Below are 25,576 nucleotides of genomic sequence, written 5' to 3' on the forward strand. Positions count from 1 at the left end.
TTAATCTGATACTTTGATTATTTCTACACTATTAACAGAATTTACTTAATTACTAACTCTTTCAGTGCCAACGTCCGGATAACCAGATGTTTTTTAAATAAAGTGCCAAAGTCAGGGTGGCTAAAACCTATACTAAAAATATATTTTTGATTTATTTTCCAGTGTATTTTATATTAACTCACACTAAAATAAACATTCTTCCCATTACATACTGCATAAATAAGCTGATCAATCAGCAACAGTGATGACAAAGCAACAATTAATATAGCCGAAATTCAACTTTTTTTACTTTTTGTTAATGTACATATTTTTGCACAAAACAAATAAAGAATTATACAAATTTGCTCATAAATAAAAAAGCTGTCATTTTTTAAAATCACTGAATGTTAGCAAATTGCTAAAAGTGACTCAGTATCTTTGGACAACTTCTCTGAAATACCCTACCTACTTTTAAAATATATATATATATCCAAAAATGTCTGGCAATGATAGAATTAACTATATTAACAGAGGCTCGAGATTTCTTTATTTATTAAGAGAGTCAAGTAGCGTTTAGACAGACATTCTGTTATTTTAGCTCCTCTCTACATCAGTGTGATGCTAAAACTGTCCAACCTCACCTCTCCGATCACCTTGGCCTGCTGTTGAATTTCGAACTTCCAGTTACAAGCTCACAACCCCGTAATGCGGGTGAAAAAATAACCTACAACTATAGACTTTTAAATGATGTAAATATTAATAGATTGAAGTATAGGTTAAGTAATATTAACTGGCCATATATTTTCTCAGTAGCTAATGATCTTGAAAGTGCCTGTTATTCTTTTCTACAGTCTCTGTCATTGAGCCTTGATGAATGTTGCCCTCTAGTTACTAAAACTATTTCTAGGCCTAGGCGTGCCAAAAACTGGTATACCCCTTTCTTAGGAAAACTTAGGCTATTGCTAGATTTAAGCCATCAAAAAAGCAAAAATGATCCTAGCCTGTTACAAAATCATAGGAGAATCAAGAAGTTTTATAAAGAACAGATTCATATTGCAAAAAGGAATGCCAATGATAAATACATACTAGAATCTCGTAACCCTTGCAAAGCGGCTTGGAATGTCATCAATGCTGAAACTGGGCGTAGTTTAAAAAACAATTGTCAGTCTAAACTTCCCTTTTCTGCCGATGACTTCAATAACCATTTTGTCAATATATGTAATAATGTAAATAGTAGTAATGATAATGTAAATACAGCTAGTGCCATAGAGATATTAAAATCAACCATCAAGAGTCCTCAGGTATTGCCTTTTAAGTGGAGTTATGTTAACCCTGTTGATATTCAGGGTTGCTACAGGAGTCCAATAATGAAATTCCCTGACTTTTCCCTGATTTCCAGACCAAATTTTTCTTAGACTTACATGGAGAGCACATACTGATGCCTTGTGTGCTCGTCTATGTAGAGTTATCTTTTTACTTAAGAAACTTAAATTTTGTACTAGTTGTAATTTAGTTTTAAAGGCTTATTTTGCTCTTTTTCACTCTCACCTTCTGTATGGCACCCTTCTCTGGGGTGGATCTAGTGGTGCTAAAGAGGTTTTCTTGTGCCAAAAGAGGGCTGTGCGTACAATTTTTAATATTGGCTATAGTGACACCTGTAAACCATATTTTATAGAATATGATATACTTACGCTTCCTTCAATTTTTATCTTACAAATTTTATTATATGTAAAAGAAAACTTAGAATTATTTAATTTAAGAAGCTCAGTCCACAATCATTATACTAGAAACCAACATTCTATTGATCAGACGTTTGCTAGACTATCTAAAACACACGGTGCATATCTTTATTTAGGCGTAAAACTCTTTAATAAGTTACCATTAGTTGTAAGAGACATTTCATGTAAAAATTTTAAGAATTCAATGACTAAATGGTTAAAAGAAAAAGCTTTTTATTCTGTAGAAGAATTTTATTCCTGTAGTATAAGTGATTGCATTTTCATGTAAATTTTGCTATGTTGATTTTTATGTGCCATGTGATTTATAAACTGTTTTGTTGTAGGCTATTTTAATTTTAATTTTAACTTAATTTTAAATTTTAATTTTAATTTTTAATTTATTTATGTGCTCCTATATGTTGGTCATATTTATATATTTATTTAGGCCTACTAGTGCTATTCTGACGTTGTCAATACATTGTTATGTGGGATGACAATAAAGATTCTTGATTCTTGATTCTTGATTCTTAAAACCAAGCTCATCTATTGACATAAACAAAAGATTCTTTCCCAGCACCAAACTTTTCTCAATCCTTATTCTGAATCCCCTAATCTTCTTATTTCCTTTGTAAGATAGCACTCTACTTAAGTTTATCCTGGTCTGTTACTTTGCATAGTTTTATATGTTTGAATCGACCATGAGCTGATTATGCTAGCCAGGAATAATCAATCTCCAATTATTTGATTTGAGAAAGGATAACGATCACAATATTATTATTGAATACTGTTTTCATTATTTTGCAAACAGTGCCAGGTTTTCAAGGTATTTTATAGACTTTTTAAATTTTGATTATAGTAACACAGATTATTGTAGTAAAAATTGAAGAGTATTTGAGATTCAAGATAAATTGTGTATTTTACAAACAACTTTTTAATTTGGATTTAAATAGGGCTTTGAAACTTTGTTATTTTACTTTCAATTGCTTCAACTTTGCTTCTATCAACAAACACAATAATCAAAATGAACTCACCAACAAGTTTCTCAGCCTTTCTGCTGCTCCTGACAAAGTAGGCCACAGGCTTGACATCAGCATAAACACAAGCCTCCAACTGTGAAGCAATGACAATGGTTGGGTTGGCCAGGATGTTGACAGACAACTCCTTGATGGGGACAGTCCACCGGGAGCTGGCAACGACCACCTGCAGGTCAATCTTTAATCCTTGCTTCAACCTCTTGTCCTCCATCCTGTCTACACTCACCATCAGCTGCTCTATCTGTTACAATAAATCACTATCATCACAAGAACAACAAAGCATCATGCTAACTCTTGTAATTCTTACCAGTGCATTGAAACAAATCTAAAAATAATTGGTTAAAGGTTTAAGTGTTTAATGTAGCATAGCTAAAGTGAAAATCATAAATATCCACTCATATAAACATGAGTCTTTGTAAAGTAAAATAGGGTAATAATTCAAACTGATAAGTAACATCATGATTATTTTAGTTGTTGGGGAAAAAAACTAAATTCTAACCTCTGGCTTGAATTTTTCAAAGAGGATATGAGCGTCATCCATGACCAGATGGCAGAGACGTTTGAGATCGGTAGCTCTTGCCTCCAGAAGTCTCAGCAGACATCGCGGTGTGGACACAAGCACATCACTTCCATTCAGTAACTCCAACTGTAAGAAACCAAGGTTCAGCGGATATCTTCTAATCTCTGAGTAGAGAAACAGATCAGATCCAGAATTTTTCATATGTGTGCTTTAGTCATAAGATATAATTAGTATAACACACACCTATTTTTATAGCTATGACACAAATTTTATTTTAAAATCATTCAAATAGTTAGTTAAACTGAAATTTAACAACTTTTATTTTAAATTTGCAGCAACCCAAATAAATTTAATTACTTTCTTTCTTAAATTTACAATAGTGTAAGTATTAAGACACTTGAATTTAAATTTTGACACTTGTTTGGTTTTCCAATATTTTCTATGGTTTACGAAGTGTACTCATTGTCTCATCAGGTGCACAATTGAGTATATTTCAATGTTTTAGACACAATCCCTAAGAAGACTCGGTTGCTTTGTTGTGATTTGGGATCGTATCTAAAACCAGAAGTGCACTCAATTGTGCATCAGATGAGACAATGAGAACACCTCTTCACTAGATTACACTATATTTTATAGTCTAGGTGTCTCTTATGTAAAAACAATGCAAAGATTTCGTTTTGAGCTTCATTATCACATACTTTTTTAAAACATCTTCAAACAGACATGACTCCAGATTAAGTCTGAAACAGTGTCACATTTCAGATGCTGCACTAAGCGTACTGAAGCTAAACTCAACATTCACATTGAATAAACCCTTCCCATCATATCTACATTACCCCTTTATTTATAAAATATACATGAATTTATAAGGTGTATTTTACATGAAATTGCACATAAATTTCTTTACCTATTGAACAGATTTTCATTTAAGAGCATTATTTTATCACAAAATGTTGGTTTGTGAAAAGGCTTTGAACTAGAGCAGACTACTCCGTGTCCAGTCTAGGGTTGAAATACACTTATTTAACATGATGGTTAATTTCTTTTTACAACTTTATTTATGGTAAGTTTTAGGGTTAGGCCTACCCTCATTTCCAGTTCTGCTCCACCACCGTACGTGTGGATGACGCGAATGTATTTGGTAAGATCTCTAAACATGGTAGTGACTTCCAGGCCAGCTTTCCAGCTGGGCGTGATGATGAGAGCTCGAGGACCACATCCAACTGGCAACTGAAACATTTTTAACATGTTATATGTTTATTTAAAAGCAGGCACTGAAAATAAATTTCACAGACATATTCAATTTCCTACAATAACTCGAATATAATTATAATATTGTATTATCAAAATCATGCAAGCTAACAAACCTAGAACAAAAATGGTAGTTTACATCATAAGGAGCCAAAATGGTTGTTTTCGGTGCACAACTATGTTTTATGAAGTAAGACAAAGCGCTAAAAGACACATTTACTCTATGTGATGAAAAATGGTTATTATCATACAGGAAACGAAAATAATACAATAAATGTGTTTTGGTTCATTTTTATTACATAATAACTCAAAATAGTCAAACTTTCAAGTTTACGTACAAAACACATCTGTGTTTTGTGATACAAAATTTTTATGTTACCGCACTGAAAAATACTTCAATTGTGCACCATCTGATTTTTCAGATCACTGTTACAAGATTACTCAAAACAAGATTACTTCATGAACTAAGTTAAGATATTAAAAGCAACTGGTACAGTATGATGAAAATACTATTTTCCCTGAAGACTGTACATCTACGAGTGTGTGTGGGAAATTTCTATTGTTATTCCTGAATACTAATAAGAATATTGTTATTCCTGAATACTAATAAGTTAACACATTTATTTAATAAATTAAACACACACATGGGCTACTGTTGATAACTGGTCCAATTCCCAGATCATCTATTCTGATGGTTTTGAAAGAAGCTGGGGCAACATTAGGCAAACTATTTAGAACTGAATAATAATAATGTGAAAAGGTAAGGTAGAATGTAATCAACTCAGTCATCAATAAAAATCTGTTGGGAGCTTGTCATTTAAATGATCATACAGCTCTTACATTATAAATATGTGTCATACCATGATCAAGATTTCTAGAGAACAAACACTTTATCACGCACCTCTTTATAGAACGAAGAGTCCAGTAAGTTAGAAGCAATGGGTATTACATATCCAGTGGTCTTGCCCGAAGATCGTGATCCAACCATCACAAGGTTTTTTCTCTGGCTGATCTTTCTGTAAGACACGTTCTGTACACGACTCATCTCTCTCATATTCCACTTCTCCAAGCTCTGGAAAGGCAAAAACATTCATCCCCACAGAGCTTAGATAAATCATTAATTTCATTTAGACCCCTGTCAAAATACAACTAAGTGATACAGGACTGGAACACAATGACACATTAATTATTTTTTATCTGTACTGCTCAGTGTTCCCAATCAACACTGATTGCAGCTTACACCATTATATTATATTTATACAGAGTTCTGTAAATCTGAAAGATGAGGAATATACAATCAAATTTAAAAAAAAAACAAGGATGGCTGGTCAGAATATAAAACTTAGGTTGCTGCTGATTGGACGATTGTAGCTGGTTATTCAGAGTCTGTAAATCTATTTTATACCATGATATGTATGTAAAGTTTTGAGAGACTTCCAAAGAAGATACGTATTATTATTACTTTAATAGTCAGTTTGTGCAAATTTCTATAAAAGTTTCAACTTATGCCTACTTCTATCAAAAAGTAAAATAATGTTTCTTGTCTGTTATTTGAAGTATGTTGATTATAATCTTGCATTAAGATCAACAGTAATCTGTAAATCTGATTTAAAAACCCTTATCAATAAAAGTTAGGTTCATTCTTTTTCAAACAAAACTAATCAACTGTCTCCCTCATTATATATTTTTACATACAATAAGATTGTAAAATTTGAAATACTAAATGATGTAATTGCAGTATTTGCAATATTATTAAAACTGCTGATCTACTAGTAAACGCTAAGACACGCTACATTATTTAAATGCATGTAAAATTGTTTTCTTCAAAAGTATCACTTGAAATAACTGATTCAAACATGATTCATCTCACAAAAATTATATAATATTATCTATTACTAGTCTTTGCACACATTATAACAAGGTTATGTCTCTTTGGAAGCACTTAGGGCCCAAGCATGGCAAAAGTAAAAAGTGTTTTGTTCCTCCACACCCAATACTTCAGCAAACTTCTTGATTGGAAAGTATTTTGGCCGATTTTTAACATTTCTTCAAACTTTTTCACTGGACACTTTTTACCAATCGTTATCTTTGTTTACATTTTAAGTCTTAATACTTGGAGCATTTTTTAAATTGAAAATGTTTACAGTTTTTACAGTGTAAGCTGTATTACATTTCTTGCCTGTTAAACTTAAAGTTTTTCACAATTTCACTAAAAAACACAGTCAGTAAATACATATTACAGTCTTCTGACAGTCATTTATTGGCCGACCAATTTTAATGTTGTCAGGTATATTTTAAATAACTAGAAATGTAAAGTAATATGTGTAAATTTTGTAATAAAAAACAATTACTTTTTATTTTTTTAACAGATCTATTTATAACATTTGTTTACAAAGTTAATGAAAAATACAAAAATGTGAGAGAACCACACATTGAAAACGTACTAATCTTCAGAAAATAAAACATCTGAGATAGCTAGCTGTTAGCTGGAAAATTTTATATGGTTATGAAATAAAATACCACATTTTTTGCATTGTATACAAGCATACAAAGTGGATAACATATGGTTATGCCTACAAAGCTGAAAAAGGATGCTTAGTATATGTTTGTTGTCAAAAATAGAAAGAAAAACTCGTGCTGAATTTTCACACACTTTAGCATCATTCAAAAATAAAATAGCAATATTAAACATGTAACAATTATAATCAGTATAATAGACTACCATATACAATAACAGTTACAAAAAAATATATACATACTTGTCAGCAAGCAAACAAACTACATCAAAATCGCACAATATAAATAAAATTGAGCTACAATAGACATGAGAGCCAACAAACGAAATATGATGCAGCTACTAGCTTCTATTATCCATAAATAATTTTGATGTTTATATTTTACAGTATTAGAAATATAAAAGTGGGCACGTGATCACTAGGCTGCTATCTGTCAATTATTAACAGATGTGGTCTTCACTAGCCACATAAATTTTGAGTACCACAAAAAGGGTTGAAACTAGCCTGCAGTATTGTCAAATAAAGTCTTCTGAATGAAAATATTTATGAAATGAAAAGAGTGAAGTATTTATGAAATCATATTTAATATCATGGATTAAGTAAAAGGTTTCTGTAACACCTTAAAACATATAATTTAGGTTACACTAGCGCGATGAGTACGTATTTTCCTAACACATATTCAATAGACAGAGGGTGGTAAAATTGCTATTTTCTTAAAGAAAGGTTTTGCATAGATCAATTAAAGCGACACATTCTAAAATTAAATCTATGAAATACTTTACTGCAAAACGCGTTACCAAGCAAAGCATTGGAAATTTGATGCTGCTAAATACTAAAGCAATAATAGCATGCTCAATGTCATCTAACATGCAGAGTGTTGTTCATAACAAAGCTTACAAATTTCAATACAACAAATTACTAGATTCAAATACACAAATGTTTTAGCGCAACACAAAATTTGTATTCAAAATAAATGATTCTTTGTAAACTACGGTCATGTAATGTCCGTTTGATTTGCATGTTGTTTGTTTGTAAAACAGATGAATAAAATCAAATATTCGTAAATTTATTTATATTAACAGCTGATGTTTATTGATTGCAACAGATGTCGAGAAGAAACAGTAATTTTTCATAAACGTAAAATTGTGTCATGTGTGAGGTGTCAATCAATCAATCAATCAATCAATCTCTTTATTTGTTATATCGTAGAGAAATACAAAGGTATCTCGTAGTGTAGAGTAAGGGTTCCGACGCATCAGCCACCATTGGTCTATTTCGTGTGAACTGTTCAATTGCAAAATCAATGTGTCAATTACATACCTTGAAATTATCGTTATATTTTACTGCGTAAAGCAAAAAAACTTGTTACAAGGGTATATTAAAAATTCACATAAGCCAAATTGTATGCTTTATTGTCAATAGTAAAAACAAACAATAGTAGAATGTATAACAAAATCAGCTGCAGTATATGTAACAAAAATGTATCTTATACTGTTCTTAAATGAAATCAAATTGGAATATTCATATAGTAATAACTGATAACAAAAATGTTATTCTTAAAAATATATTTAATTTACACAGTGAAATTTATAATCCTGTCCTTGGTGCTGGCAGTCATTAATATCTTGATGTCAAAAGCATAAAAACATTGCTTTATAAAATTATTTAATTACTTTAGTGCTCTTTTACTGAACACAAGAAGAGTTGTACTTTTAGCACACTATATTAATTTATTTAATGCTCACTTACAATCAGTTGTTTACATTATTTCAATTTTTTTTAAATTCCCTATTCTGTCTGATTTCGTCTTGAATTTTTCATGGATAGCTTTATTTAGCTTTATGGATTGCTTTTTATTTTGTTTGTTATAAATTAAATCTGAAATAAAATTAATAAATGATAAAGCAAGTGACTAGAAAATCTAGAATTATAGTATTTTTCTATGAATTATTTAATCTGTTTTTAATTCGGTATATGTAGCCAACTGTATATAGGTAGCTCTGATGGGAAAGGTTAATTCAATTTAAATGTTGAGTTTAGCTTCAGTTCACCTTCCACTTAGTGCAACATCTGAAGTCTAACGCTGTTTCAGACTTGACTCCTGAAATTTGGAGTCATGTCCATCTTAAAAAGTCCAAAAAAAGTTAACAAAAACAAGAAGCTCAAACAAAATTGTCCATCTGATGAGACAATGAGAATACCTCTTTCTCTACATTACACTTTATTTTGTAGTCTAGGTGGCACTGATGTTGAAACAATACAAATATTTCATTTTGAGCTTCTTCATTACCAACTTTTTTAGGTAATGACCAACTCTTCAGACAGACATGGCTCCAGATTCCCGAGGTTGTATGAAACTGTGTCAGATTTCAGATGCTGCTATAAGCGGAAAGTACTAGAACTTGTTCTTACAAATTCCGCGATTCAACTTGTGTGCAAAAATTGTATACTAGTGTATACAACATATTGCTATAACTTAATATTCCATGGATTTTAGTGATAAAAACATAATATAATGTATTAATTAAAGGCAATATTTATATTTTAGAGTAATAATAGCTTTTTAAGTGTTTGCATAATTATTTACAAACAATAACTTCTAGTTTTCAAGTCATTAAGAATGAAAAAAGATAGCAGTTTTTTCAGTTTTTTTACCAAACTATAACTTTCAACATTCGTGATACCTTGATACTTATGATCCCATTAAGGCCAAATTGTTACTCTAGATAGATGAGTACTTTTTAGCATGATATTTTAGAATTATACCTAAAGTGTTTAAATTAAATTAAAATATGTTTAGTATTAAAATACTATTCTTAACTACGCAGTTCATAAGATTCTATGGTCATATTACGGAAAGTCAGTATTGGGTATGCAATTTTATAGACCACATTTTAAAATGTTTAATGTTTAACACATATTGATCAGTCAATTCTTAATATGATTGATTGATGTATGCCTGCTCAGGCAGGTTTTGTTAATATACCACGGCCAGGTCCTGCTTGTTTGAGTGCACAAACCGCCAGACTGGATTTACTTTTTAATTCGAGAGTCGGTACTACAATATTTTTAACTGCCAGCTCCAAAGCTTATTATTTTTATTAATCCCAAAATTATTTACAAAAGTAGAAAACATATTGAAAATCAGAGTAATACATTTTATATAATACAGAATCTATAAAGTACTGTATTAAACATATCCAAATATCATCAAAATAGGTATATAATAATCAAAAATCTATGGGTATTTAAATATTTTGAGGTGTCTAGTAATTCACAGAACAACACATGATAAATAAGAACGAGGATTTGAGCACAGAGTAATAAATTGTAGTTGTATGATCAAAAAGTAGTAAATGTGTTCTATTTGCCTTTGATACAAATCTAACTACCAAAGTATAAACACATTGCTTAATCCAAAATTCATAATACTACAATTTTTGACCCTATAAATTTTCACCAGTGAGATTAACTATGTTTAAATTATAAATATCTTTTCTTAAAATATAATAGTTTTGTATGTAAAAAGACTCATTTAAGTTTAAAATAAATCAAACTAACATTGTATTAGTTTTTGTGGCTTAATACTACTTTAATAATAAATTGTATTCTTTATTTTAACCATAATTTAATAACCATTTTCACTTCAAAAATGTAAAATAATTACAAAAATTTAATTTTAACTTGTAGAAATTTTGGATACTACAACTCAAAATTGAAGTTAGAAATAAACTTACTATTAAATGTCTAGTGAACAAAATTGTTAAATTCTTTTATGGGGCTAAGTTGGTTATACATATTATGTTTTCAAATCTGATACACACTCAATTTTCTGTTTGCTCGTTAACCCTCCATCGGGCGCTAAACGGAGTTTTCCTCCGTGTATGTTTTATTATTAAAAATAGTACTACTTTTCTGATGTCGGCAGTCGTTTCCCGCAGTGTACTTCACGAGCATCTTTCGGGGAAACGAAACAATAGCCTCCCGCTTTTATTTATCAAAATGTGTCAGTATGAGGTCTACTTCCGTGCGTGACTGGACGATTCCTCCGTGAGCGCCCGATGGTGTGTTTGTAGTGCTTGGACGAAATCACCGTGAGCGCCTTATTGTGTTTAGTTTTTATGTTGTAATAATCCGTGTGCGCCTAAATGTGTGACCTGTGATGGTTTCTTTTTAAATTTTACTATATATTTTATTTGAATTTTGTGAAATGGAGAATGAAGACGAGAGACTTGTTAGTACAGTACCAGTGTGCTAGGGAACATTTCAGTAATGATTATGGAGTGAACATTGTCGCTATAACAACCAGAAGGAAAATGTTTTGAAATTTTGTGCAGTGTGTAAAAAAAATTTTAGTAAAGAATAAATTTTTATTTCAGAGCAATAATTGACATTACAATTGTATAATATCTCAAGAATTGAAGTAAGTTGTTTTTGTAAGAAGTTAAAAACTAAGTTAATTTCCATACATATTTACAGAAGGTTAAACATTTTTACAATTAATTGCATTATTCCTTAAAATTAATCATGTTGTTATTATACAATAACATTTTTTAAGATTTTGAATTTCTTATTTGGAAAATTCATTACATAAGAGTGTAATTTTTATTAAATTTCTAAAAATGAATATATTACATTGTAATTAAATCAGTATGAATATTTAAACAAATAAAAACAGTTTAAACGATTATGATATCCATTATTCGCCAACCTGGAGGAAACCTCCGTGAGCGCCTGATGGTGTTTCTAATTTTAAGCGCCCGATGGAGGGTTAATTAATTCACACTAGCTTTCCATGACAACCAACATAACTGCATATGAGCAATGTAGAAAACTGACCCTGTTGTACTATTTTGTCTCTCAATCTACTATGTAAAAAAATATTGTAAAGTCTATTAATTTGAAAATTTAAAACAATATTTTTAGCCCAACAGACAGATGAGGAAGTGTTTCTGCTCTCCTGATGCAAGATACACTACACATTAGCAAACTCATGTTTAAAATTCCTTGTTTGTTGAAAGATTTCAAATATTTGCCATCACAATGTACTGTACAATGGCAAAAACCCATAATCATGACAATTGTCAGAAATCCTGTTATCTTGTAGTCTGTAAACCAAATAATTATGATTCCAAGATTATATACTCAGCAACATGAATGCAATGTTATCATTAATGAAATTGTTAAGCAACTGTGACATACGACTTTAGTGAACACTTTTTTGTAAGATATACTACAACATTTTAAGATTTACTTATTTGTGTATGCTTGCCTTTTTCAACATTTCTAAATAATATATAGGAGTATGTTTGTAAAATAAGTAAGCTAACAAAAAAAAAATAATGATTGGGCTTGTTGTAAATATTTGAATTAAAAAAAGTAATTTAGGCACAAATTGATGTGTATAACCGTTATATACAAATTTTCCATGAAGGACAGTAATTTATACATATATTTTTATGATATACTGTCTATTTTTTCATGTGTACTAACAAACAGATTTTTAGGAAAAATGTTATATTCTTTATTATTATTAGGAAGTATATGTTTAATTGGAGAAAATTGTTTAGTACAAGATATAAGTGCGATAAACAGGACATTGGATGCCCAAGTGAAAAATGGATTTAAATGTTTATTAGGCTTTATGCCATTAATGAAAATAAAGTGTTTTATCAGAGGGTTCTTAACATTACTAAAAAAATAACTGCTGTTTCATTCCTAGCCTTACAGTACATTTATCGTCTTATTGCTACACAATTATAAACTAAATGACACACTTTAGTATCGTGTTTTTGTTTGTAAAAAGTAGGCACAAACAAGTAGCCATGTTTGTAATAGTACACAATACAAAACTCGTCTACCTCCTTCCTCCCTATACAGCAAAACTAATATCTTTGAAATAAAGCTTTTAAATTAGTGTTTATTAAACTGAGTGATCTAGATACAAATAGCAACATTTCATTGTTCATAATATTGAGTGAAACATCATAATTAACTGATTTACTTAATAAGCACTGTATAAGAAAAACACTGCACTTGACAAACGGGGATGCAGAGTATGTCTCAACATTTCCATTAATAAAGGCCAAATTGTTTTGCATATATGTTAAAACCAGTTCAGCAAAATGGTTTCCAATAGATTTTCAATCATATGATCAATTTTAAATACCGCAATGATAAATATTTCAAACACAGCACGTGTTTGTGTTTTTTTTTAATATATATTTAAATTAACTATTCCCTGACAGAAATAATGAATGTGCAAATATTACTAGGATCACCTGCATTCACTATTTATTAGTGTCTCCGAGCACATTCTACATTGTACAATAATCAAAGAAAGTAATAGACTTATTCAATAACTCTTTATTTTACCCTCCTCAACTTTTAAAAATTGTATACATTTGGTTGTGTGCACTAGTAATACCACTAAATGTCAAAATTGTGCATTCTTTTAGATAGTTGGCTTTAAAATGGTTAAATTGTTTAGGTAAAATTTAAGAAGTATTTACTTGAGTTACATATTGTACTATCAAAAATAGTTATTGAAGAAGTATATTTTAAATTTACTAACTAAGAAAATTTATATTTTATACTAAAAGAATGTTTACTTTTAATTACTTAATTTTATTTTACCTTAAATCAACCAAAATTAGGTTTACATATTACAACACCAGCAGATTTTTTATTTCGCATTTTTTTTAATTAATTGGTTTCTTCAAGCTAAAGCACTGTTTTATCTATTATTGATAATTTTTGAAAATATTACTTAGAAAGCGATACATCTAATTGTTTTTATGATATTGAATATGTCCGTCATTGCTGTGTAATATGAGTATAGTGCTGTGTAATGACTACTTCATTTTTGTATCTTATTTTTCTCTTATTCCACCTTACTTTACTCAAAAATGACAATGACTTTGGAAGATTAACTTGAACAAATGCCTCTATAAATAACCTCACTGCATTTCCAGCCAGGTCTGTTTTCAAATGCGTAGAGCTATACTACAGTACTGTACAGTATTGTAGTTATTCTTCTGATTTTCTTAATAACTTCCAGTAGTTAAAAAAACTTATTAAGATGTTTTAATATTTCCCAAATATTTTTAAAGTTTTGAAATGTATGTCTTGATGTAAAAGGTTACTACGAACATTACGGATAATTCACAAGTGGATAAACCAACCCTGAATGAACAGGAATGTACTGTACATAATTAGAAACAAAAAAATTAAAATGACAAATTAGCAAATATATTTAATTTGCCCCATTATATCATTTTATGATGTTATTTTTATGTGTTTTTGAGGGAAAACCTTTTTTGTATATGTAACTTTTCCGGTACACACTACATTGAAACAATGCTCACAAAATCAAATTTCTGAAATATTTCGACCTTGCTGTAGAGCCATATTTAGTCAACAAATTGCCTATGATCACATCCGCCTCTTTCAACACAACTGCAAAGATGTATGTACTGATTCCAGTCAGTATAAATCTAAGATTTTCTTCAATAATGTTATAGATTAGTTGATATTTTAATGAGTTTTTAATTATTTCAACCCTAAAATGTTCTCTTATTTGATATGTTTTTCAGGAAAAGTATAATCTTCACAGTATTATTTTTTACTCTTGCTTAGACTATGTGATTTTTATCATGAATAATTAATCTATGTTCATTAACTTTTTCCATTTCTATTAGAATATTTTGTAAAAACGCAGTTACTAATTTTGTTATATTATTGCTTTATTTTATTGCTTAACATTGACTTAACATTTCAGTAATACAATTTTAAATGTGCTGTAAATGAACCAAGGTTCAAACACGAGCAAATAAGAGAAAACAACAGATATATAACTATGTTGGTTAGAATCGCACACAATATATTGGATAAATAAATATCCATTTTTCATGAACAACCAAACTTACAGAGGCTATTTACTAAAACATGTAATAGTTAAACTGCCTTAGCTTATATTATTATTATTATTATCATGTTGACAGAATATATGTTTTAATACAACATAATATATAAGTAATATAATTCACAATCATCATTTATATTCATACAAATGCACAAGGAAATGTTGAACCTAAATATTGTACTTTGACAAAATTTGGAGCCGTAACATAATCTGCATCCCCAATGAAAGTAATCTATTTAATCTATTCAATTAAATTTAACGATTTTAGAACATTTTATAAAATCATTTCAATTGTACGCTATAAGTATATGAATGAACTAAACACTATTAACTCAGCTTGTTTGCAAACAAAAATAAACAGTAATATTAATGTGTTTTGAGCAAAAAAAGTATATTTACATTAATTGAGTAACCATTAATCTTAATATCAAAAAGTCAATATACATTTGTACACAGAACGAGTCCCACAAACAAAGTTGAAGTCTTCTTGTTCAGTAGGACTCAATCTATTGATCTTGACCTACCTGAAATTATTAAACTGGTTGTAAAATTTTCCTGGTAAATTATTTTCATGTGTGATAAAACATGAATATAGATTTTCTACAAGAATTTAAACCTCAAACTACCCATAATATAGTGACTTCTAAATTAAAAAACCTATTTTGGCCAATTTGTTTTTTTAACAGTCATAAAATACATATCCTTCATACAAACCTAAAATTAACTTTATTTTTGCAAAGTAAACAAAACTTGAATAATTAATAAAAAAAATATACTCCTTTGAACTGAAACTTTAAAAAACTAGTGATTGCTTATGAAATTGTGTTAACCCTTTGCGATCGGATGCAGTATGTAATAGTATGTCCTCTACGATCGCGTGGCCAGTGTGACGGGCCACAGCCATCTGCGCATCAAGTCGTATTAGTTTTCACTTGAGTTGTCCCCGGCGCTCGGATGGCCAGTGAGACTGGCCAACATAGAATTCCTTCAACGGTCGGATGGCCAGTGCCACTGACCAAGAAATACATTCTGCATTTAGAAATACTTTATCAGCGTTAAGATGGCTATAAAGTGCTGAAACCTATCGAGTAAACATTGAACTAAATGAAACATCTGTTTCATTACATTTAACCATCTTGGATTTGAGGGATACTAGAAATAAACAGGTGTTTGTCCGGTACCATTTGACAGTGGGAGCATTTCAGATTTGTTGAAGTGTCGTAAATATTGTGATTAACCTAGTTTACTTGTTATTGTGTTAGATATCGTGCAGTTATTTATATTTAGATAAATGCAATTTATTAACAGTTGTCAATATGGATAAACCTTTAGTCCCTGACGATTTTGAAGAGATACTGTTTAATGAAAATAGTGATGTTGACTCAAATCATGACAGTGATGTACAGTCTAATTTCAGTGGTGATTTTGATAACTATGTAACTGTTGAAGAACTATTTGAAGAAGATTCAGATTATATTGAACATAATGATGAAGTAGACCAGACAGACAATGCAAATATAGTAGGCCTAGATGAGACAGACAATGGAAATATAGTGGGCCTGGACGTGGCTAGAGAATGGAAAGAATGGTCTGAAGGTGATGGAAACTTTTACAAATTTATTTGGACACAGGTTAGTGGTTTTCAACTTGCAGGTAATGAGAAACCTTCAACCCCTTTAGAGTTTTTTCAGCTTTTCTTTACTGATAGCCTATTGATAGAAATCGTAAAAGAAACAAACAGATATGCTATTGAAAAAATTCAGAAAAACACACCTTTACAAAAGAAATCAGTATGGTGGTCATGGGTAGAACTAACACTTTCAGAATTGAAAGCTTTCCTTGGAGTTATTATAAATATGGGAATGAACGGCAAACCAGAAATGGCTGACTACTTTTCCACAAATTGGGAAGCCTACCAACCATTTTTTAAGGATGTTTTAAGTAAGGAAAGATTCTTACAAATATTCTGGAATTTGCACATATGCCCACCTCCTTCTGGTCCTGTCGCTGGGACATTGACTCGTTCCAGTAAGGTAAGAAATGTTTCTGCGTATCTGGATAAAAAGTTCAGAGAATATTATGTCCCACAAAAAGAAGTCAGTGTTGATGAAAGCACCATAGGCTTCAAAGGACGTATAGTCTTTAAAGTCTACAATAAAGACAAGCCGATTAAATGGGGGATTAAGGTGTTTGTGTTGTCTGAGTCCTCAACTGGATATATCTGCGCTATTGAGCCATACTTTGGTAAAACAACAACTGACTGCTTGAATAGGCCAGATTTAGGAGTTACAAGCCGCATTGTCCTACATCTTGTAGCTAAGCTTAAGGAATCTTAGGGCAACATTGAGGGCCTCCACGTCTTCACTGACAGGTGGTATACAAATATGGATCTGGCAGCAGAACTTCTAGAGTGGAATGTTTATCTAACAGGTACTGTAATGTTAAACAGAAATGGCCTACCCGCAATTGTGAAACCACAAAGAAAAAATGCCAAAAAACAGACTCAAAAGCTTAAACTGAAACAAGGGGACATAAAAACCTTCAGGAAAGATGAAAAGTTTTCTCTGTTACTGTGGAAAGACAAAAAGGTAGTGTCAATGCTAAGTACACTGTATGGTGATAACACTACCGTGGCAGTTAGGCGACAGCAAAAAGATAACGTAGTACAAGAGGTGAAAAAACCGACTGTAGTTTGCAATTATAACAAGTACATGGGGGGAGTTGATCTTGCGGACCACTACATATCATCATACTCTTTTTACCAGGAAGTCGATCAAGTGGTGGAGGAAAGTTTTCTTCTGGTTGTTGGAAACCGTCATCGTCAACTCATTTGTACTTTACAATGCCAATCAAGACCAACAACATCAAGTTAGACAGAGAAGTTACAGAAAAATGTTGATCACAGAATTAGTCGGGGAAGTGCGGAATATGAAGAAAAGAGGAAGACCGTCTAACAGTGTAGATGATGAAAGACTTAACGGAAAATTACATTTACCCTATCCTCTACAGACTGGCAAAACCAAGGACTGCTCTGTTTGCAGTGACAGAAGGCCGGGGATGCAAAGAAAATGAACAAATTTCTTTTGCAAAACATGCTCCAGCAATCCAGGGCTCCATATCGGCGAGTGTTTTGAGAAATACCACTCAAGCAAAAAGTTAAAAGAACAATGAAACTAAAGTCGGCCACAGTGATAGCATAAGTAGCAATATAAAGTTTTAATTTCTTTCATTATTCAATAAGTATCTAATTCCAATTTCAAATTAATGTAAACCAAATGTATATTATAATTCCATTAATGTGTGTCTGTATAAGCAATAAAACAATTGCAGTAAAGTAATATTAGTTTTTAAAAGAACAATGAAATCAAAGTCGGCCATAGTGATTGTATAAGTAGCAATATAAGGTTTTAATTTTATTATTCTATAAGTATGTAATTTATTGCACTTTCAAATGTAAACCAACTGTATATTATAATTCCATTAATGTGTGTGTCTGTATAAGCAATAAAACAATTGCAGTAAAGTAATATTAGTTTTTAAAAGAACAATGAAATCAAAGTCGGCCATAGTGATTGTATAAGTAGCAATATAAGGTTTTAATTTTATTATTCTATAAGTATGTAATTTATTGCACTTTCAAATGTAAACCAACTGTATATTATAATTCCATTATTGTGTGTCTGTATAAGCAATAAAACAATTGCTATAAAGTAGTTGGTTTTTAATTATTTAAATTTTAAATCCCACATGTAAACATTGCAGGTTTTACTAAGAAATAATTCCGAGTTGGAGGAGGAAGGCCGCTACGATGAATAACAGCTGACGCAGAGATCGCCGTGGGCAGTGACACTGGCCACCCGAGTGGCGAGGACAACTCATGTAGTAGTCATTCTGAGCTGTCTTAGAGTAAAACTTGGCCAGTCTGACTGGCCATCCGATCGCAAAGGGTTAAAAGTACAAGACAGTATTGAGACCCCTGATTTTGTTCAACATTTTTGATCAATTATAATAACTATGAGATACACAATTTATCACCCTATATTAAAATATAAAAACTATGCAAAAATAGAAAAATGAACATACCATAATGATTATTAAAAAAGCAAATGCTAAAATAGACAACTGGCTAGAAACAAAAGCTTGTTTGATAGGCTAATACAAACACAGCTTTATATAAAAGCCCAACATGTGTTAGAGTAATCTTGAAATTGTGTTCTATTAGTTAAATAGATATATATATATATATATATATATATATATATATATATATATATATGATTTGTTGCACACGATTTTCTGCTGAACATCATATAAATATCCATAATTGGCATACCCAACATTTCTGTGATAAGTGATGGTCAATGGAGATATTCATTTTTTCTGATCCATTTTTGAATAATTTGACTTGAATTTAAAAATCGGTATTTTGAGGCCCTGAAGTCAGAATGTGAAACAGTTTTTATAATGAAATAAATTTAATATCTCTGCATTATTTCATGATATTTGATAGAATAGCTCCAATTATTTTAGTAACACATTTATAAATGCACATTTATTTTTTTAAGCCGGTTTGGAGTTATAATAAAGTCAGAATCCATAATAATTTATATTGTGGTATGTAGGTGTCCTATGACGATATTTATATGGAAATAAGACATTTAGCAAATCGATATTATTCCAGTGTTAATTTTTAAGAGGATCAGAAAGTAAAGAAGGATGCACCTAGTTATTATTTTAGGTTTTGAGTATGTAGAAGCAGTTCTGCTTTGAATGAATTATATTTCTGTCACCAAATTTGAGTTTATACACAATGCATCCTACTTTGCGAGCCACCAGCCACCAGTTTACTGTCTATGCTTGTAACCTCGGTATTAGTTCTTCAAATGTATGTATTATCTGTAAATCTGACGCAAATACACTGTATGTCCTAGTTTCCAACCTCTGGTTACTATATCATCCATTTTCTGAGCTCAGTCTAGGAGTTATATAAATTATTATTTACCTAATAAGTATCTATCGTATGTCTATTCAATGCAAAAACGGACCTATTGCCCTTTTAATGGTTTTCTACCATAAAAATTGCTCTCATTGTTTTGTAATTCCATATGCAATGGTCACAGACTCACTGCACTTGTTTGTTTTGTCAAACTGTAATGACAGAGCAAATGGTTCATTGAATCATATTAGTATCCGGTTCCTTAGTTTTTCTTCCTTCAGCTACTGTAAATATGTCATTCCAAAATGTCATAGGAGATTAATTCAGAGAATCCAAAATAAACTGTATGGTTAGAATTTGCCACTGCTGCCAACATAACACTACTCACACCACACTATGACAGATGGTATTTTGGTCATGTAAACACAAAATTCTGAAATAACTATTTTTTATAATAAGTAGTATTTTGGAATAAAACACTTCTATGTGTTATTTTCATATATACGCATTATACATACCAAATTTCTACATGCTAAATCTGTCCACTAGATCTTTTGTGATTGATTGGTACAAATCACGTGTTAGAAGTTGGATGGGTAGTATGATGGTTAAAAAATCTTGTAAATGAGTTTATTTAACTTCAGTTAACAGTATAAAACTTGTTCAAGATAAAAATATTTTTACAAACCAAAAACAACCTTTGTAGCAAGGTAGTGTGAATAACACTTAGACGGTAAATTTCAAAGTAAGTGGTGCTACATGGTAGGATCACGTCATCCTCACATTCCCTACTGATAATTTTATTTTTTATTACTTATCTAATAATAGTTTATACAACTAAAATATTAATTTAAAAAATGAATAATACTGTTCTGTAATTTGTTGTAAACATGTTGCCTGGCAGATTTAACTTGCACTGGGCTGGATGTAATGAGATAGTCTCCTGAATAGCCTCTAGCAACTGATTTTTTTTAAAGATTTTTTACAAAAAATGTTCTCTACTATATGTTAAAAATTTGATAGCAATAAAAAAAACTGTCATGTAATCAATTACTTAAAATAAAATTGGGTGATTACAATGTGTGATAGCTGTGACAATTTTAACAGTAGTTATGAACTACCCATACCACATGCCTGCGAGTTAAATTTAATTTGTTACTATACATTTTGTCTAAAAACACTGGATATTTCTACCCAAAGCAACTAATTCATTGGGCTTCAAGCAGTAAGGAAATGATGATCACAGGTACAAAATTATTAAATTGTACAAACAAGACTTAAAATCAAATAAATAGTATAAAAGCATGCACTTACATAAGTGTAATGAGATGATTAACTGTTTGTGTACTTTCAAGTAATAAAACAAAGACCTCACAGAACCCCCGCCTAATACAGAATACGTGAATGTGTTGCTTGATTTATTCTCAGTAATAAAACAAAAGCCCCACTGATAACAATCTGTATGAATCACAATTAATTGGCAGACGCAGCATGCAGATAGCAATAAGCAAAACCTTCACCAGATCATGAGAAAAACAAATTACCTGAATGATACGACTATCTAGGTCGATATCTGAAAGTATTGTGGCAGGAGGAATGACCTGATCTGTCTTAGAGTGTACGAGGACTCCAGCTGCAGACTTCATCAGTCGTACCAGGTGTTGGTTGGGCCTAGCACAATCAAATTTACTATTAATACCATAAATAATTAAAACATTTCTGGTAAAAAATACTTTACTAAAATAAGTCATGTCGTTCAACTTTGATTGTAGATCAATTTTAAATTTCAGAAATATCTAGTAAAACAGGCACTAGCTACGTCATCCCTGCGAATGGACAATTAGATGAGGTGAATTAAAATTAAATTAATTTTATTCCACACTTTCTCATTACGATTGACCTTTTATATGCTTTAGGCACAATATCTTGTTGATTAAATCGAAATCTAAATGTTCCAAGCCGAAAGTATTGCAATATCTCAGAACAACTCATTATAGTAAATGTTAGTTCTACAAAATCCCATCAGAGTGTATGAGATTACTTCTATGGTATTTTAGTGCGATACAATATGGCAGTTTGACTCATTTAAAATTTGGCAGGCAGTCACAGCTCAAGCTTTTGTTTGTTTATTCAGTTTTGAACGCACTCTCAGCAGCCCAGCTGTCTCTTAAGCGGACATACTTGATTAACACCAAGAGCTGCTGAGCACACGCTTAGTTTATTTACAAACTGATACTCGGCTATTATTGAAAGTTGTGCAAGGTTATCTACTTTGAAATCTGACTTCATTCATAGTTTTATATAGTTTATAAAATTATATTTATTGGTAGTTTTTTTACTATGCAAGCATGGTGAAATATTATTTGTAATATAGTTTTAACTTACATTAGTATTCTACAATTGTTTAGTTAGTATAACGTTACTATTACACATACTATAATAACAAAGTCTTTGGGTACTTAATTAAATCATTAAAACTAATTTGAAATTAATCATATTTTAAGTCAATTTTAGTGTCCCTTTTTAACCGGTGTGCCTTTTTTGTTCATATTATCTTGTATTTGCATTTTGTACTTTTTAACTAGTATATAAATTACTACTATGCCAACTATAATAATTGTAACTTTGTGTAATTATAATTACATATTTAAAAAGTTAATGTTTCAATTACAGTGTATTTATAAATGCAGTTCATAATAATCTATAACAATACAAATGTTCAATGTAACATGTATTTTTATTAATTTGGACACCAACAGTATTAATGAATAAATTTATATATTAACTATTTTGTGATTGAGACTTACAGAGATAAGTGATTTCTTTACAGTGTATAAAGGGTTAAAATATTTAAAATGCAAAAGAGTCAAAGTCGAAATCAAACATTTTCAGAATAAAACTACCCTTCCTAACGATTCTGCAATCTTCAACTAAATTAATCTCTAATTACAATAGGTTATGTGGTTCAAGTACCTCACAAGTGGGAGGTCGTCTTCATCAGAAGGTAGCACTCCTGAAGAACTCATCACTGCTTCCATCCGCTTATGTCTCTCACATCGTGCAGAAATAATATTTGAGGAAACTTCTGGTACTTTTTGTTCTCCAGAGATATTATTCTGCAATCTACTATTACTTAAATGCGATTGTGATCCTTTGCTGCTGTCCGCCTGAATATCACTTATTCCAATTTCAGTTTCCTTTTGAATTTTAGAATTGTGATCGTTAGGCATACATGGAATGATTGCAGATGTATCAGGGGTTATATTAGAATTTGGCAGATTACCAGAACTGTTGGACACTGAGAGAACCAATTCAGTCTCTTTCTCAGCTAAAGTATTCTCAAATTGGACGCTTTTTTTTGTTGCTTCCAATAAAGCTATTGTTTGCATCTCTTGTTTGTATTTCAGTCTAAATTTTTGACGACTTGACATATAGGGTTGCTCTGAATCACTTGTGGAACTTGCAGAACTAATACCCAAATTTACAGAACTGTTTATTGAAGCGATCAGAGATGAAGTTGCGAGGTTTGAAGTGTTGGAGGTATTTGTGATAACATTAGGATTTGGCAGGTTATCAAAACTGTTAGACGTTGAAGTGTTCAGAGATGAAGTTAAGAGGTTTGAAGTGTTGGAGGTATTTGTGATAACATTAGGATTTGGAAGGTTATCAAAACTGTTAGACGTTGAAGTGTTCAGAGATGAAGTTGAGAGGTTTGAAGTGTTGGAGGTATTTGTGATAACATTAGGATTTGGCAGGTTATCAAAACTGTTGGACATTGAAACAATCGATTCCATCTCTTTACCAACCGAAGTGCTGTCCAACTGACCTTTTCTCTTTGCTTCCAATGAAGCAATTTCTTCCATCTCTTGGTTGTATTTCAGTCTAAATTTCTGACGATTTGACAAATATGGTCGTTCTGAATCACTTAAGGAGCTGGCAGAGTTAATACTTGAATTTACAAAACTATTTATTGAAGAGTTCAGAGATGAATTTGAGAGATTTGAAGTGTTAGAGGTATTAGAGATAACATTAGGATTTGGCAGGTTACCACAACTGTTAGACACTGAAACAATTGATTCCATCTCTTTCCCAGCTGAAGTATTTTCCAACTGAACATCTTTTCTCTTTACTTCCAATGCAGCCAATTCTTGCATCTCTTGGCTGTATTTCATTCTAAATTTTTGACGACTTGACAAATATGGTCGGTCTGAATCACTTAAGGAACTGGCAGAATTAATACTTGAATTTACAAAACTGCTTTTTGTAACGTTTAAAGATGAACTAGAGGAATTTGAAGTGTTCGCTGCGGTATTAGTGTTAGGTGAAGTCATCAGTGAAGTGTTAACGGCAGTGGAATTAGAGTCTAACATAATATTGTCTTCTGCTTTAACACTGGAAAAGTTTAACTGGCAACTATCTTCTTCTTGGTTCGTCAATTTCTTTCTGTCATTTGACGATAAGCTTAATACCTGTTTTTCATTCATATTATTTGCATTTCCTTCCTTCCTGAAATTCAAACTAAATGCTTTTGCTTTCACAACTTGAGGTTCAGAAACTATACTTGAGTTTCCGTCATTACAGACAGTAGAGCTCCATGTGACTTGCTTAGGTTGTAACACAGGCTTGTACTCTGTTGTATCAGTTTTCGTCTCAGAGTTGTATGTGTCATCCTGATGGGGACTGTTTCCTTTTAGTTCTCTATTGTGGGAAACCAACATGCCCTCATTCTCAGTCCTCTCAGCCGGTCTGCACTCACTGTGTCTTGGTGATTTGTTGTTTCCTTCCTTTTTTTTGTCTCTCTTTATTTCGTAGTATGTGCGAGGTATCTTTACTTCTTTCTTTGATGACCTTCTGGTAGTCTCCTTCTTCTTCTGAGAAAACTGAATGCCGGCAGGCACGAAAATAGTATCTTCATGGGCCAACCGCGTTTCTTCTGACGATGAATAACCTGTAACAACCCAATTTTTATTCAACAAAAATGGTTTTATACTATTGACTATGAAGTAATTTAACAAGTAAATTCAAATTATTACCTTATAACTGAACAGTGAAAAAAGTCGAAAGTCCTAGAGAGCTTTTTATTCTGCATAAATAGATAATATAAATAAAAATGCAACTAAATTAATTATAGATTTTGGTATCTTAAGGTATATTTTTGTAATAACATGTCATTAGTACAAAATGATTTGAAATTATGCAACACAAGACGATAAAAGTATATATTATACATCAGAAACCTACACACTGAACCTGAAAGTTACAACTTGTAGGCAATAATAAAAGAATTTTTATTAAATTAGTCATATAGGCTATTGTAATTATGTTTGCCTAAATAGAAAGAAGAATTTTATTTTTCAGCATTGTTCTATTTATTACTTACTGAAATGTAACAGTTTGGCATATTAAAGTATTAGAAACTTATTGTGTTGTGGTAAAATTTGGACATGAAACCAAGGCCTGTTGTCGATTAGGCTAATTAGGCTGCAGTCTAAGGAGCCAATATAAAACTAAAGGTACTCAACATGGGGGTAGCAATTAAGTTTTGTTATTTTTGTTAATGAACGCTTTCAGACTTCACACTTTTATAGCTTATTATTTCCAATTACAGTATATAAAACAATTAATTAAACAACTGAAAATTGAAAATAAAATTTAAATAAACTACGACAAAAAAAGGTTTTTTGACAGTAAAATTAAA

The 25,576-nt window shown here is 31.1% G+C and overlaps 1 protein-coding gene across 2 annotated transcripts in view; it reads right to left on the reverse strand.

The window, feature by feature from the left end:
* LOC124364933 (putative ATP-dependent RNA helicase TDRD12) overlaps nucleotides 1-25,576 on the reverse strand; it is a 90,525-nt gene that overhangs the window by 34,327 nt on the left and 30,622 nt on the right. For both annotated transcript variants that reach the window (XM_046820762.1, XM_046820763.1), the window contains exons 7-12: nucleotides 22,852-24,826; nucleotides 21,423-21,549; nucleotides 5,404-5,574; nucleotides 4,338-4,481; nucleotides 3,231-3,377; nucleotides 2,729-2,972 (exon numbers count right to left, since the gene is read on the reverse strand). In XM_046820762.1, the coding sequence (XP_046676718.1) occupies nucleotides 2,729-2,972; nucleotides 3,231-3,377; nucleotides 4,338-4,481; nucleotides 5,404-5,574; nucleotides 21,423-21,549; nucleotides 22,852-24,826 (2,808 nt within the window). The remainder of the gene's footprint in view (nucleotides 1-2,728; nucleotides 2,973-3,230; nucleotides 3,378-4,337; nucleotides 4,482-5,403; nucleotides 5,575-21,422; nucleotides 21,550-22,851; nucleotides 24,827-25,576) is intronic.

This window comes from Homalodisca vitripennis, chromosome 6, assembly GCF_021130785.1.
Source record: "Homalodisca vitripennis isolate AUS2020 chromosome 6, UT_GWSS_2.1, whole genome shotgun sequence".
In the NCBI taxonomy this organism is placed as follows: domain Eukaryota; kingdom Metazoa; phylum Arthropoda; class Insecta; order Hemiptera; family Cicadellidae; genus Homalodisca; species Homalodisca vitripennis.